Below are 14,420 nucleotides of genomic sequence, written 5' to 3'. Positions count from 1 at the left end.
TTCTCGTGCTACTTGGGTGTATCTCATGAAAGATACGAGTGAGGTTTTCTCTGTGTTTCGCACTTTTCATAAGATGATTTGTACTCAGTTTGGGGCCACTATCAAAATATTTCGTTCTGATAATGGCGGGGAATACATAGCTTCTGGGTTAGGACAATATTTCTCTACTCATGGCATTATCCATCAGACCTCTTGCACCAATACCCCTCAACAAAATGGGGTGGCCGAACGCAAGAATCGGCATCTTCTTGACATGGCTCGGTGCATGTGTTTTTTTATGCATGTGCCTTGGCCCTATTGGGGCGACGCTGTTCTCACCGCTGCCCATCTTATTAATCGTCTCCCTACCCAGGTCTTGAACAAACAGGCTCCGCTTCACGTCCTCCTCGGTTCTCCGTCCTTGTTTTCTATTCCTCCCAAAATATTTGGTTGTGTCTGTTTTGTCCATGATCACTCTCCCTCTCGTGGTAAGTTGGACCCTCGCTCCCTCAAGTGTGTTTTCCTTGGTTACTCTCCTACTCAAAAGGGGTATAAATGTTACCACCCTTCTTCTCGTAAGTGGTTTGTGTCCATGGATGTCACTTTCTTTGAGTCCCAGTCCTATTTCTTGTCCTCTCCGGTGTCACCGTCCTCATTTCAGGGGGAGCCTTGGTGTGAAGTGAGTCCTGTGCCTCCTATGGTGGAACCAGTTGTTCTTGCACCACCCTCTACTACTGTGCTTTCTATGGTAGTGAGTCCTGTGCCTCCTATGGTGGAACCAGTTGTTCTTGCACCACCCTCTACTATTGTGCTTCCTATGGTGGAACCAGTTGTTCTTGCACCCCCCTCTTCTACTGGGACTATAGAACCCACTGTCACCAAGAATAAGGACGGGCATGTTTATGTCCGGGACATAGACAGAAAACAAGTTAACTGGATACACGGGACCGTCTCTGCTACTCCACTGCCATCTCCTGCTTCTGATAAGAGTCTAGGTAACTTTGAATCTCTTGAGTCCATTGATCTTGATGTTCCTATTGCCAAGAGGAAGGGTGTGAGATCTTGTACTCAACATCCTATCTCACAGTTTGTATCATACTCTCATTTGTCATCCTCATATAGAGCGTTTGTGTCCAATATTTCCTCTGTTAGCATTCCTAACCATTTTCAGGATGCTCTTGCTACCTCTGAGTGGAAACTAGCCATGATTGAGGAAATGAAAGTACTTAGGAAGAATGGCACTTGGGAATTGACTGAGTTACCTACGGGCAAACAACCTGTGGGATGTAAATGGGTATATACTGTGAAACACAAAGCAGATGGGTCTATTGAGCGTTACATGGCAAGACTTGTGGCAAAAGGGTTTACTCAGACATATGGCATTGATTATCAGGAGACCTTCGCACCTGTGGCTAAAATGAATTCAGTCAGAGTACTTCTCTCTCTAGCAGCTAATCTAGATTGGCCGCTTTATCAGTTTGATGTCAAGAATGCTTTTCTCCATGGTGACCTCGAAGAAGAAGTATATATGGACATTCCTCCGGGTTTTGAGGATCATCAAACAGAAGGCAAAGTATGCAAACTTCGGAAGTCATTATATGGTCTCAAACAGTCTCCAAGGGCTTGGTTTGAGAGATTCACTCAGGCTATGGTTAAATATGGCTTCAAACAAAGTCAGGCAGATCACACATTGTTTGTGAAACATTCCTCACGCGGTAAGACTACAGCACTTATTGTTTATGTAGATGACATAGTTCTTACAGGCAATGATAGTGGGGAAATACCTCTGTTGAAGAAATATTTAGCTCAAGAGTTTGAAATCAAAGACTTGGGAAGCTTGAAGTATTTTCTGGGAATTGAAGTTGCTCGCTCTAAGGATGGGATATTTATCTCACAAAGAAAATATGTGCTTGACCTGTTGAAGGAAACTGGGATGCTTGGCTGCAAGGCATGTGCCACCCCACTGGAACCCAATCAGAAATTTGGGGATGATGAAGGAGGAGAAGTTGTGGATAGGGGGAGCTATCAACGATTAGTGGGTAAGCTCATTTACCTATCTCACTCCCGTCCTGATATTGCTGTTGCTGTCAGTGTAGTTAGTCAGTTTATGCATGCTCCTCATCAGATTCACTTTGAGGCTGTCATGAGAATCTTGAGGTATTTGAAGTCTGCTCCTGGTAAGGGTCTGTATTTTTCAAAGTATGATCATCTTCGTGTAGAAGCCTATACAGATGCTGACTGGGCTGGGTCAGTAACTGATAGGAGATCAACTTCAGGGTATTGCACATTTGTTGGCGGCAACCTAGTTACTTGGAGGAGTAAGAAACAGAATGTGGTTGCCAGGTCAAGTGCAGAAGCTGAGTTTAGAGCTATGGCACAAGGTGTGTGTGAACTTTTATGGATCAAATTATTGTTGAGTGATCTAGGTATTGATCAGACAGACTCCATGCGGTTATACTGTGACAATAAGGCCGCCATCAACATCGCTCACAATTCAGTTCAACATGACAGGACAAAACATGTTGAGATTGATCGCCACTTCATTAAGGAGAAACTCACTAGTGGTACCATTTGTACTCCTTTTGTCCAGTCTGGTGAACAACTTGCTGACATTCTCACCAAGGGGATTGGGAATAAACCATTTCATGAAATATTAGGCAAACTGGGCATGAGAGATATCTTCGCACCAGCTTGAGGGGGAGTGTTAGCATATTATATTAGCCGAAAGTGTTAGCATATTATATTAGCCGAAAGTTACACTAGGGTCTGTAATCATTCTGTGCCCTCAGGGATCATCTTATAATTGTGTTTCTTGTAAACCCTAATCTTCATTTATAAATAGGGGGTGATATTCTATCATACCCCAAGCTGGTTACCCAAGCTTCAGTATCAACATCAATTTCATGGAACTTGGTGCTATCAAATCAATGTTTGGGAATTTTCAAAATTAACAGTTAAAGTTTTTTGGGTATTTTCAAAATCTTGTTTTCTTTGGAAAGCAAACTTGTCCCACATTGGAAAGAGAAGAAAAAAAAAAACACTTAATAAAGTGGTTCATAGAATATTCCTTTGAATATAGAACTGTGGAATGAGTGCTAGAATGCATGCAGTCGGGTGCGATCAAGGGCATAACCCATTTGATCGAATGTGACTAAGGGACATGTCTCATCCGATCAAGTACATATGATCGGATGCGACCAAGGGACATGTCCCATCTGATTAGGTGCATTTAGGCCTATTAATAGGCTATGAATCCAACCATTCCAACACATCCAAAACATTATAATTCGTTCTCTCTCTCTCTCTCTCGATCTTGAACTTTCGATCGAGAGTTTTCTAAAAGCAAGTTTTTGGTTTCTTTATTTCTAATAATCATTTCTTGCATACTTGACTATCAGTTGTCTTGGTTCTCTTGATCATCTTGATCATATCAAGAGTATTCTAGTCTACTGTCGCCTATGAAGCACGTGTACTCCAAAAATGGTGCCGTACAAGTACCGGGTACTTACCAGGTGTGGGTATGCGTACTGGGTAGACCGAATACATGCTGGGTACAGCAGATATGTTTGGGTATATCGTGGGTATGACCTGGATACGTTTTGGGTATGACGGGGTGATTTTTTTATTTTTATTTATTTATTTATATTTTCTGCAACTGCTAGAATTTGTTGCAGCAGTTGTTGCAGCCTTTATTATTCTTCTTTCAACTTTGAAAATCATCAAGTAATTTGTTTCCAACACCCTTTACCCATGAGTTATAGTTTTGCTCTCTTTTGCATTGTTTTAGATAATCAAAAAAGAAAAAGTGCATCTTGTTTTAGATAATCAAAAAAAAGAAAGGAAGAATTATATAACTTTTAAGACAAGTTGTTCTCCTTTTAGTTTTGATATTGAAACTTTGATTTGTATGTTCGATGTTTAGCTATAAATTTAAAAAAAGAAAATTTGACGTACCCCAGCCGTATCGTACCCTACTTTTTAAAGAATTTTCCGTATCGGTGTACCTATATTTCTGTACCCACACCCATGCTTCCTACACTGTCACATGTTCAGCTATTGATAGATTAATCTTTAGATCAAATTTCATTGTATTGTGGAGGCAAATTCGTTGTAAACCCGGTGCACACCATTTGGTGAGGGGCAATTTTGTTTTTAGGAAAGCGACGTTGTAACACGACTTAAAACTAGAATTTGGCAGTCATTTCATTAGAGATTCTTGAAGACACGAGTCGATCGCCAATTTTGAAGCCTCGAAGACCGCTAATTTTTATAACAACCCAAAGAAAATATTTACCATGGTGATGTTTGTTCAAAAAATGACTCAAGACTTAAGACTTTATGAAGCCGTATCGATTCGTTGGAGGGAATTTTTGGCGCTGACAAAAGAGGATGCATTTTTTGCTCATCACTTTCAAAGTGCTATATGTGACCACCCCATACCCAAAGGAACAAGCTGTGTTACATGGACTCGACGGTTTAGGGTAGAGTATCCGTGTCGATACAACACAACACGGGTGCGGGTGTGAAATATGTGTCGAATTCGGCATGGTTTTGTCAGACACGGCTGACATAAGAGGGGTAAGAAGGGTTGTTGAGAGAGAGAGAGAGAGGGCTGAAACTCACCTTTACGAAGCAAGATCGAAGCATGAACCCTAGTAGCGAACTAGACCGAATCAAAGGAGATCTAAAAACCAACATCTCAAAGTCGATTCCACCCAGAAAATGGCCCTAGGGCTTCGATTCCACTTTGGTCTCTCTCTCTCTCTTCTATTCTCTTCCCTCCTTCTTCTTCTTCTTCTTCTTCTTCTTTTCTCTCTCTCTCTCTCTCTCTCTCTCTCTCTCTCTCTTTTTTCTTTTTTGACTCTGTTTTCTCTTCCTCTCTGCTCTCATTCTCTACTTTCTATTTATAAATGATATTAATATTAATATAATAATAGTCATATTATATAATATTCACTCAAAAAAATATTATATAATATAATATATTATAAATGATATAATTTTTATGTCTAAAATAAAAATAATTTATTTTATTATATATAATATAATTTATTTTGTGTCTAAAATAATTTTTATTTATTATTTATATTTTATTTGTTATTTTTTTTTAACAAAATTTGTTATTCCTTAACTTTTTTTAACTCATCTTCATATAATAAATATATTTAAAAAAATAACTATTTAATGTATTCCTATACCTATATCCAAATTTGGATCCATATCCACGTATCCCCAATTTTTAATTTTGAAGTGTCCGACCCCTAAATACACACCTGCACCCGAGTCCGTGTAGCACAGGGGACAAGATGACGAGAAAGTGGAACAAACCATTACCAAGACCAAGTGGAAAAATGATGAATATGGTATATAATATGGAGACTGTGAAGCAACTTTGGCATACACTACAGTCCAAGTACCTCACTAAAGATCCCACCTATAAGAAATTTCTTGTTAGTAATTTCATGCATTATAATATGGTATATAATAAACCAATCATGGAATAATTACATGAGATACAACACATTCTTAGTTAGTTTTGACAGAAGAATATGAATATGAATGAGTCTATTATAGTGTCTCATCTATAATAGGCAAATTTCCATTGATAGGTGCCTAAATGTACACATTTAAGCCTCCTAAAGTACATTTGTTAGGTCCTTCAATTATTGTTACTTAGTTTTAATATGTTTGTGTATGTGTAGGTCACTTGAGCTTATGAGATAAAATTGCACTTAGTTTGGTATATGAAACCTGAGAGCCAAGCTCTAACCCAACTCTAAAGACCCAGAAGGTATAAATAATTTGAATCAAGCAATAAAAGCCCAACCAAGGTATGAAGAAAGAAAGGTAGATTTGTTGCTATCCCGTCGTAGGAGTCACTCTGCACAACTTGCAGTATTTTGGACATATCTCTCTCGTCCAATATTGGATTGAGGTGATTCAAGCGGCTTTGGAAAGCTAACTTAAAGGACTATGGTTGCGTTTGGCAGAGCTTTGTAACTATGATTTGAGAGTATGAGTTGTATTTTGAGTTTGTGAGTTTTGGAATTATGATTTGAGTGTGGAAAATTTGTTTGGTGAAAGAGTTTTGAAAATAGTTTTGAAAAGAGTGGGAAATTTTTGATATGACATTTGATATTTGATACAAAAACTTACAACTCATAACCAAATATACAACTCAAAATTCTATTAAAGCACATAATTTTTTTTTTTAAAAAAATCGAAAAATATTTTTTTTGAATATATAAAAATTAACATATCGATTGCAAAAAAAAAAAAAAATTGCACTGTTCTGGTCAACTGGCCGGACGACCGGTGGGACGTCCAGTTAGGCCAAATTTCGAAAAAAAAATTTTTGAAAATCGCGCTCTCAAACAGAGTTTTCTGCAGAGTTGTGGAAAATTAATTCCACAACTCTATCCAAACATCATACTCAAATGTGGGAGTAGAAAACTCGTTTGAAAATGGTTCCAAACAGAGCCTATAATTTTATTTGAAAACAGGCCCACAAGCTGAGCCTAAAAAGTTGGGAATAATTCTATCCGAATTTGCTTTTTATTTTTGGAAATCTTAGCCTTCTAAGTATTATTTAGAAGTCTCAAATGTCTATAAATAGAATATGCAAGATGAATCATGCCTCAATGGAATCTTCTAGAAAATTCTTGTATTAAAAATCAAGAATGACCCATATTCGATTAGCACGAATTGTCAACGCTACATCTATGGTCATTGGCACGCCTCATCTTCTCTAGGCAAGGATCATCTCAACAATCAAAACATGTGCAAATATTACTATTGTATAATCGTTGTATTCAAGATCACAAAAATTAAACACGATCATTGAATGAAACATTTAAAACCAATTTGATAAAACAAATCTCAAGGTTGTACAATTGTCATGAATAAATAATCAAATTCAAATATAAAATACAAGAATTTCAATGTTACTTGATTAGAGTTTCATCCAAACCCTAAGGAAGAAAGGATTAACCGCTCATGGTTGAGGAGACAATTGCCACGGTGGTGTTTGATTCCATCTTCAAGCCTTTTAATTGATCTTCTTCCTAGCCTCCTCTCTCTCTAGAATCCTCAAAAACCCTAATAATGAATGAGGTTCTCTATTTATAGACATTGGAGACTTCTAAGTAATACCTAACAGGTTAGGATTCCCCAAAATAAATGGGCAATTCGGTAAGAATTATTCCCATCTTTTTAGGCTCAACTTGCCGGGCTGTTTTCAAAAAATTGTAATCCTTTAAGTTAGCTTTCCAACGACACTTGAATCACCTCAATTCAATATTGGATAAGAGACATATGTCTTAAATCTTCTGGGTTGGGCTTTTATTGCTTGATTTATATCTTCTAGGTTCTCGAGTTTCAAATACCAAATTAAGTGCAATTTCATCTCATAAGCTTGAGTGACCTGCACGTATGCAAACACATTAAAACCATCAAGTAACAATGCTTGAAGGACCTAACAAATGTACTTTAGGGGGCTCAAATGTGCACATTTCAACACCTATAAGCCACTGTCTTGGAAGAACTTTAAGAAGAGCCCGACACACAAGAAGGAAAATCTTACTCTAGAAGAATTGACTCAAAACCTCCGAGTAGAGGAAGAGTCAAGGCTTCTTGAGAGAAAAGATAACAAAGTGGTTCAAGATTCCAAGGTTCACATGGTGGGGGATGGCAAAAAGTCCAACAAAGGGATAAATGCAACTCTCACCCAGACCAAGACTCAAAGAAGCCGAAAGGTGCTTGCTAGCCTAGGCATTTCAAGAGTGAATGTAAGTCATACAAGAAGAAGCCAGAAGTATCAAGTGCCAAGAACAAGTTCGTGGTTGATGTATCCGAGGTGAATATGCTTAGGATGATGGTGACTGGTGGATTGATTCAAGAGCAATAAGATATATCTGCAATGATAGGAATCTTTTCACCACTTATGAACAAAGTGGGTGATGGAACAGTTCTCTACATAGGCAATTTTTCAACCGATGCACTCAAGGGCAAAGGGACTGTGGATCTGGAGTTCACTTCTAAAAAAGTCTTGATTCTTGGTGATGTGTTCCAAACTAGTCTTTGAGTCAAGCAAGCTTATACTGTCCAATAGTCGAATTTTTGTTGGGAAGGGCTATTTGTATCCGGGCATGTTCAAACTCAATATTAATAATAATACATCTGTTTCTGCTTAAATTGTTGATTATCTTTCTTTGTGGCATGCTCGTTTAGGACATGTTAATACTAGGAAAATTAATAATATGGTTAATTTAGATTTAATTCTCAAGTATGATTTTGACATGGTCGAAAATTGTTAAACTTGTATGCAAACTAAATAATTCGTGTACCTTTCCATAAAGTAGATAGAACCACATCTTTATTTGAACTTGTGCATGGTGATGCATGTGACACCCATAGTACCCACATTAGAGGAGGGAAGAAATATTTTGTGACATTCATTGATGACTTTTCTAAGTTTTGTCATATCTATTTGTTGCATTCTAAAGATGAAGTTCTTGATAAATTCAAGATATTTAGGAAAGAAGTAGACAATCGATATAATGGTAAAATAAAGAGACTAGGTCTAATAGAAGCAGTGAATCTGACTTTCCTAAATATTATGAAAGTGTTGGTATAATTCATGAGAAATATCTACACTCTACACACCACAACAAAATGGAGTGTCTGAAAGAAAAAATAGGACATCAACTGATATGATTAATGATATATTTTCTTAATCTAATTTAAGTTATGGTTTTTATGGTGAAGCTTTGTTTACTGCCTGTCACATATGCAATAGAATCCCTCTCAAAGGAAGGAAATTACTCCTTATGAGGCTTGGAAGACTAAGAAACCTAACCTGAGTTACATCAAAACTTGGGGTTGTAGGGGCAATAGTTTGATTGCATGAACCTACAAGGAAGAGTTTAGGTGAAAAAGGAACTAAATGTATACTCCTTGGCTATGCTATGCATAGTAAGGCCTATAGGTTTTTGGTAATAGAGCCCAATGGTTCATCATTGAATCACGTGATGCAATATTTACTAATACTGGTTCCTGACTATTTCAAGATTAGATTCTAGTGAAGGAAATAAGTCGAATGTTTGCCAATGTAGTTGGTTGTTGCTAGTGAAGTAGGACCAAATGTAGACAAACATTTAAAGAAATGGATTGATTCCCGAAGCATCTTTGGGAGGAGAGAGTTGTGACTATAATGTGTGATGGATGGACAAGGCCTACTTATTAATTTAATGATTTAATGGAGCGATTTATCAATGGTAGAGAATTATTACAGCCAACCATCACACATTTTGCCACAAATTTTATTACTTTGGAGAGTATTGTGAGGCATACGATTGCCTTGGAAGATATATTCAATCCTACTGACTGGAGAAACTATGAATGGGGAAAGAAAAAAAGGTAAAGGGTTATGATGTTAGAAAGATCATACTTGAGAGGGAATTTTGGAGTAAAGTAAGGGAAATTATGAAAGTGCAAGAACCCCCTTGTTCAGGATACTTTGACTATTGGATGGGGATAAGAAGACATTGGGCTTTCTGTATGAAGCTATTGATAGGGCAAAACTAACCATTCAAAGAGATTGTTGGTATTTCAAAGATTATTGGAAGATCATTAACAAAAGCAGAGTTTTCAACTGCATTTAATTTACATGCAGTTCATATGTTAATTAAATTTTCACATTTAATATTTATTTACTCTTATGAATTTTGTCAATATGTTACTTACTTTGCTGCTTGGTGGGTTATTTTCTCAATCCCCAATCTCAATATAGTGAAACCCTATCCAACCATAGGGAAATCATGAATGGTGTTAACAAAGTGATACAAAGATTGGATTTAATGATCAACTTAAACATAATCAGGTAAGTTGATAATATTATTATGTATTGAAATTTTGAATAATATTGTTTAGTAAAAATGTTGGCAATATTAATTAAATTTACAGATTTTACTGTCTTGAGATAAGCAAGATTCATTTGGTACTGTAATAGCTCAAAGAGTGGTGCGACATACAATGGTAGTAGTTGGATATTGCTCAAATTTATTTAATCTTTCAAGTTTCATATTACTTGTTGAAGTTTTTAATTTGTGTTTTTCCCACATAATGTATTTGAATGGTGGGTCCATCATTGCACATCTGCTCCTGAACTTCAAAGAATTGCAATTGAAATGTTGAGCCAAACTAGAGCAACCTCCAATTGTGAGCAAAATTGGAGCACCTTTAGTCTCATACATACAAAGATAAGTAATTGGCTTAAATACAAAAAAATTAAACAAACTTATCAATATCTATTACAATATATGTTGAAGATATAAACGCAGCCTATTTTAGTTTACATTCATTACAAAGTAAACCAAGCCTAACCGGTCACAACATGTTCTTTGTTGATATTTATTGAGGAGTTTGATTTGCAAGAGTTCGGGTGAAAAATGAAGGACAGAATACAAAGATTGAGGCCACACCTAGAAAGCAAAAAATCATCACTAATGAAGCTTTCGATGGTGATGATGTCCTGAGTCCGCTTAATAGTAGTCACACACGGATACCAATTCACCCTCTAATGAAGGCAATGTCAGTGATGAGCAATATGAAGTTGTAGTGTCTGGACATGGTGTTGAGCAAACTAGAGCAACCTCCAATTGTGAGCAAAATTGGACCACCTTTAGTCTCATACATACAAAGACAAGGAATCTGCTTAAATACAAAAAATTAAACAAACTTATCTTTGTCTATTACAATATATGCTGAAGATTTGTCATGCCACAAGGAAAAACCAAAGGGACACAAGCTCATTTGAAAAATTAAACAAACTTATCTAGTCTTGCAAGAGGATTCGATGGTGAAGGTGTTTTGAGTGCTTAATAGTAGCCACATTGATACCAATTCACCCTCTGATGAAGTTGTAGTGTCTGGACATGGTGTTGACAGAAGTGGTACACCTTTTCATGGGGAATCTAAGATGCATTACTTTTGTGATAATGAAGTTGGACAATAATTAGAGAAAGTTCCACGAGGTTCATAACCCACTAATGTAGCTGACATGAGAAGATGCAGTCATTGCTCATTGGATGGTAGCTATAACAATCATCTTGTCATGCATCATTTTGGAGAACTTGTACTTGGTGAACCTAATTGGTGACTCGACATTACCCACCTACCATGTATCCTCAACCTCATGTGCTTCTACCTCTGTAATAGCCTCTACCACCATACCACTACTACCAACCAACTCATGTAGCTTGTCCTTCACCTCGTATAGCTTATCCTTCACCTCAAAGCATGGCTATAGTATATTTGGGCCACCAATTCCTTGTGGCTATGCTTATCAACATCTTGAGAATTCCAGTGATAGTTGTGGTGGCAATAGTGTTGGACAATTTGATATACATTGTTGGACTCATTTTCTAATTGCTTAAGCTTTTTGGAAAACTGGTGACTTAACATCGTTTCAGAGCTCAGGTTAAGAGAGGTCTCAGGTTCAAGTCTCTCCATTGGCATTTGGTATTTTGTCCCCGTTTTGTTTCTTCTTCTTTGTTTAATTGTTTGCTTCTCCTGCTATTTAGTTCTCTATTTGCCGCTCTATGTACAAGACAGGGTTGCACGTGTGAGGGAAGGTGTTGGGAAAACTAGTGACTTACCAATAGTACAAGATATTGGAATGGGAACCCATCACTAGTACAAGATATTGGAATGGGAACCCCAACTATTTCTACAAACACCAACCACATCAGCATGCTTGTGATGATGAGATAACATAAGTGGGAATCACCAGTATCATCCATGCCATTTTTTTGGATCTGACCTGTGAACATCAAAGAAGTGTTATCAATATGTTAGTTGTTAGTTATTAGTTAGTTATTTAGTACTATATTAGAGCATGGAGCATGAATATTATCATTGTTATAACTATTGTTGTAACTTGTATGAGTATCATTGTACTACCAACATATATTGAATTATGTTTTCTTTATTGTTTTGAGTTTCCTATTTTAGTAGCATTTATAATTATCCTAGATAGTAAAATTGCTTGTTACATGAAATTCTCCTTTCTTTGGCCTTCAAAACAACATAAAATTCAATATTTTTTACGAAAACATGTTTTAGGTCCTACAATGGTTGATTAAAAGCATTACAAACATTCAAATTGTGATGATTAAGGTTAAAACATACTTAGCAATGAGTTTTCTTAACTTTTGCTAGTGCTTAAAAATAATTTATGAGTTTGGTTTCCGATTCTTGTTACACAGTGGCTAATGCCATGATATTCGTTACACGCGACCACGACTATTACACCGACTAATACCATTATTGATACCGTCTTTGAAACCATGGCAAGGCAGTGATTGATTAAATGCACTAAGTATTGAGTGTGCATTCCCACTAAGTATTGAGCCCATTTTCTAATAGTTTAGGCTTTTGGAAAAATTGGATAACTTAACATGGTATCAGAGCTCAAGTTGAGAGAGGTCTTGGGTTCAAATCTCTCAATTAGCATGTCGTGTTCTTTCCCCGTTTGGCTGTTTGCTTCTCTTTCTGTTTAGTTTGTTTAGTTTTTTGTTTGTCTCTCCACGTGCAAGGCGGGGTTGCATGAGAGAGTGTTAGATAGCTTGATATATATTGTTGGGCCTATTTTCTAATAGGTTAGGCTTTTGGGAAAAAATGGTAACTTAACACTTTATTTTGTATTCTAGCAATATTGGCTTGAACAGGACCAATCTGCATTTATTAATGGAAAATGTTACATATAATCTTATTTCTTATCTTCTTTTCTCACTCAAAGACACAAGTCAATGGATCCCATTTGCATTTATGAATGTGGGTCCCATTGTTGTGTCTAAGAGTGAGAAAAGAATGTAAGAAATATGATGGATTAAAAATAGCTGTATTAGATGGATTCATATCTAAGTTGAGTAATGCCATACACTGATGTCATATAATAAATGCACCAGAAAATATTCTTGTATTTTACCCAATTGAATTTTTATCTTCTCTTTGGCTTTTTTTGTTCTTTGAAAAAATAAAAAAAAATAAAAAAATAATTGCCTTTGTAACAAATCAAACCCGAACTTTTTAGTTGTTTCAATTTAGACCCTCAACTTTTAAAATTGTACCAATGCTAACCATATGTTTGTATCCATTAGTTATAACTAATGGATATTGGGCAATTTAGAGAAGTTAAGTCACTTTTTCTCCTTCATTACTGTTTATAGCCATTACCAACCCTTACTTCTCACCATAACCGTCGGCTATTGCCAATCCTTTTCTCTTCCCCAATCTACTAACACTGCCCCATCTTTTTTCCCCATCAACTACTACTATTCCCATTCCTCAGCTCACTGCCACCACTCTAATTCGTTCCGTAGTCCACAGCCACTACTGCTGTCCAACCACTGACAAAAAGTGGTTAAATTGTCTTTATTGCCCATGTTTCGTTAGTTATAACTGATGGATGGTTAGAATTGATACCATTTGAAAAATTGAGGGTTTAAATTGAAATAATTAAAGTCTGGATTTGATTTGTTACTGGGGTCAAACCTTAGCCTTTTTTTTTTTTAAATTTCTCCTTTGTTCTTTTTTGTTTGTTTGGGGTAAAACTAATCTTATCAGTGTTCTAATGAGACGTGTAAATTTTGAAGCAACTTATTGATATCCTAACTTCTTCTTCTTCTCTTTTTTTCTTTTTTTTTATTATTATTTTTTAAGTAATAAAATTTCAATTCATTGTGCATGACTATAGGCTATGGCTTATTGTTACTTGTTCAAATGGTACCCCCCCTGCCCCAAAGAAAGAGAGTGGGGGTGCTTAATGTTAAAATTTTCTTCAATGCGCTACATTATGTTAAATTGTTTCACAAAGAGATTTGATTTTCTGTTTGGGGACTTTGGATTGTATGTGAAGGAAAAGGAAGATAAGCACTCAACACTCAGTGAAATATGGGACTGGCAAATACAAAGCAAGATATGGGAAGTACAGGAGGACATGGGAAGGTGGGCAGTAAGAATCCAGGAAAAAAACAAAAAAGAAGAACAATTTGGCAGTTAATGTCTGGTTTAAACTTGTGAAGGTGAATAACTATCTATATTCGTTTATCTATTTAATATCTTCTCATTTGCCTTGTTGATTTGGCAGTTGGTACACCATACCTAATGTTCATCAATAGGTAAGTTATGTTCCCACACTTGCTGTTGTGATATATCCATAAGTTCCTTCTTGTTAGCTTAGGATTTTATTTTGGTTAAGTTACACTTTCACCTCCTGAAGAGGGCCATTTTTCATTTTGGTAGAAAAAAATTCTCACTTTTGTCTCTAAACTAACAGTTATTCCCCACTTTGATCCAATTAGCAACTCACGTCACGATTAAGGGACAGATTTTGGAATTTAAAAGGTTAACACTTTGGTCCCTAAATCCAAACCCAAACC

At 36.4% G+C, this 14,420-nt stretch overlaps 1 protein-coding gene across 2 annotated transcripts in view; it reads left to right on the top strand.

The window, feature by feature from the left end:
- LOC114290858 (uncharacterized) overlaps positions 1-14,212 on the top strand; it is an 87,617-nt gene extending 73,405 nt beyond the window's left edge. For both annotated transcript variants that reach the window (XM_028234884.2, XM_028234870.2), the window contains one exon: positions 13,898-14,212. In XM_028234884.2, the coding sequence (XP_028090685.2) occupies positions 13,898-14,041 (144 nt within the window). In that variant the 3' untranslated portion in view covers positions 14,042-14,212. The remainder of the gene's footprint in view (positions 1-13,897) is intronic.
- The last annotated feature ends 208 nt before the right edge of the window (positions 14,213-14,420 follow it).

This window comes from Camellia sinensis, chromosome 10, assembly GCF_055761805.1.
Source record: "Camellia sinensis isolate YWXY chromosome 10, ASM5576180v1, whole genome shotgun sequence".
Taxonomy (NCBI): Eukaryota; Viridiplantae; Streptophyta; class Magnoliopsida; order Ericales; family Theaceae; genus Camellia; species Camellia sinensis.
Note: the sequence above shows the minus strand (reverse complement) of the source record. Positions and strands in the feature narration are given on the sequence as shown.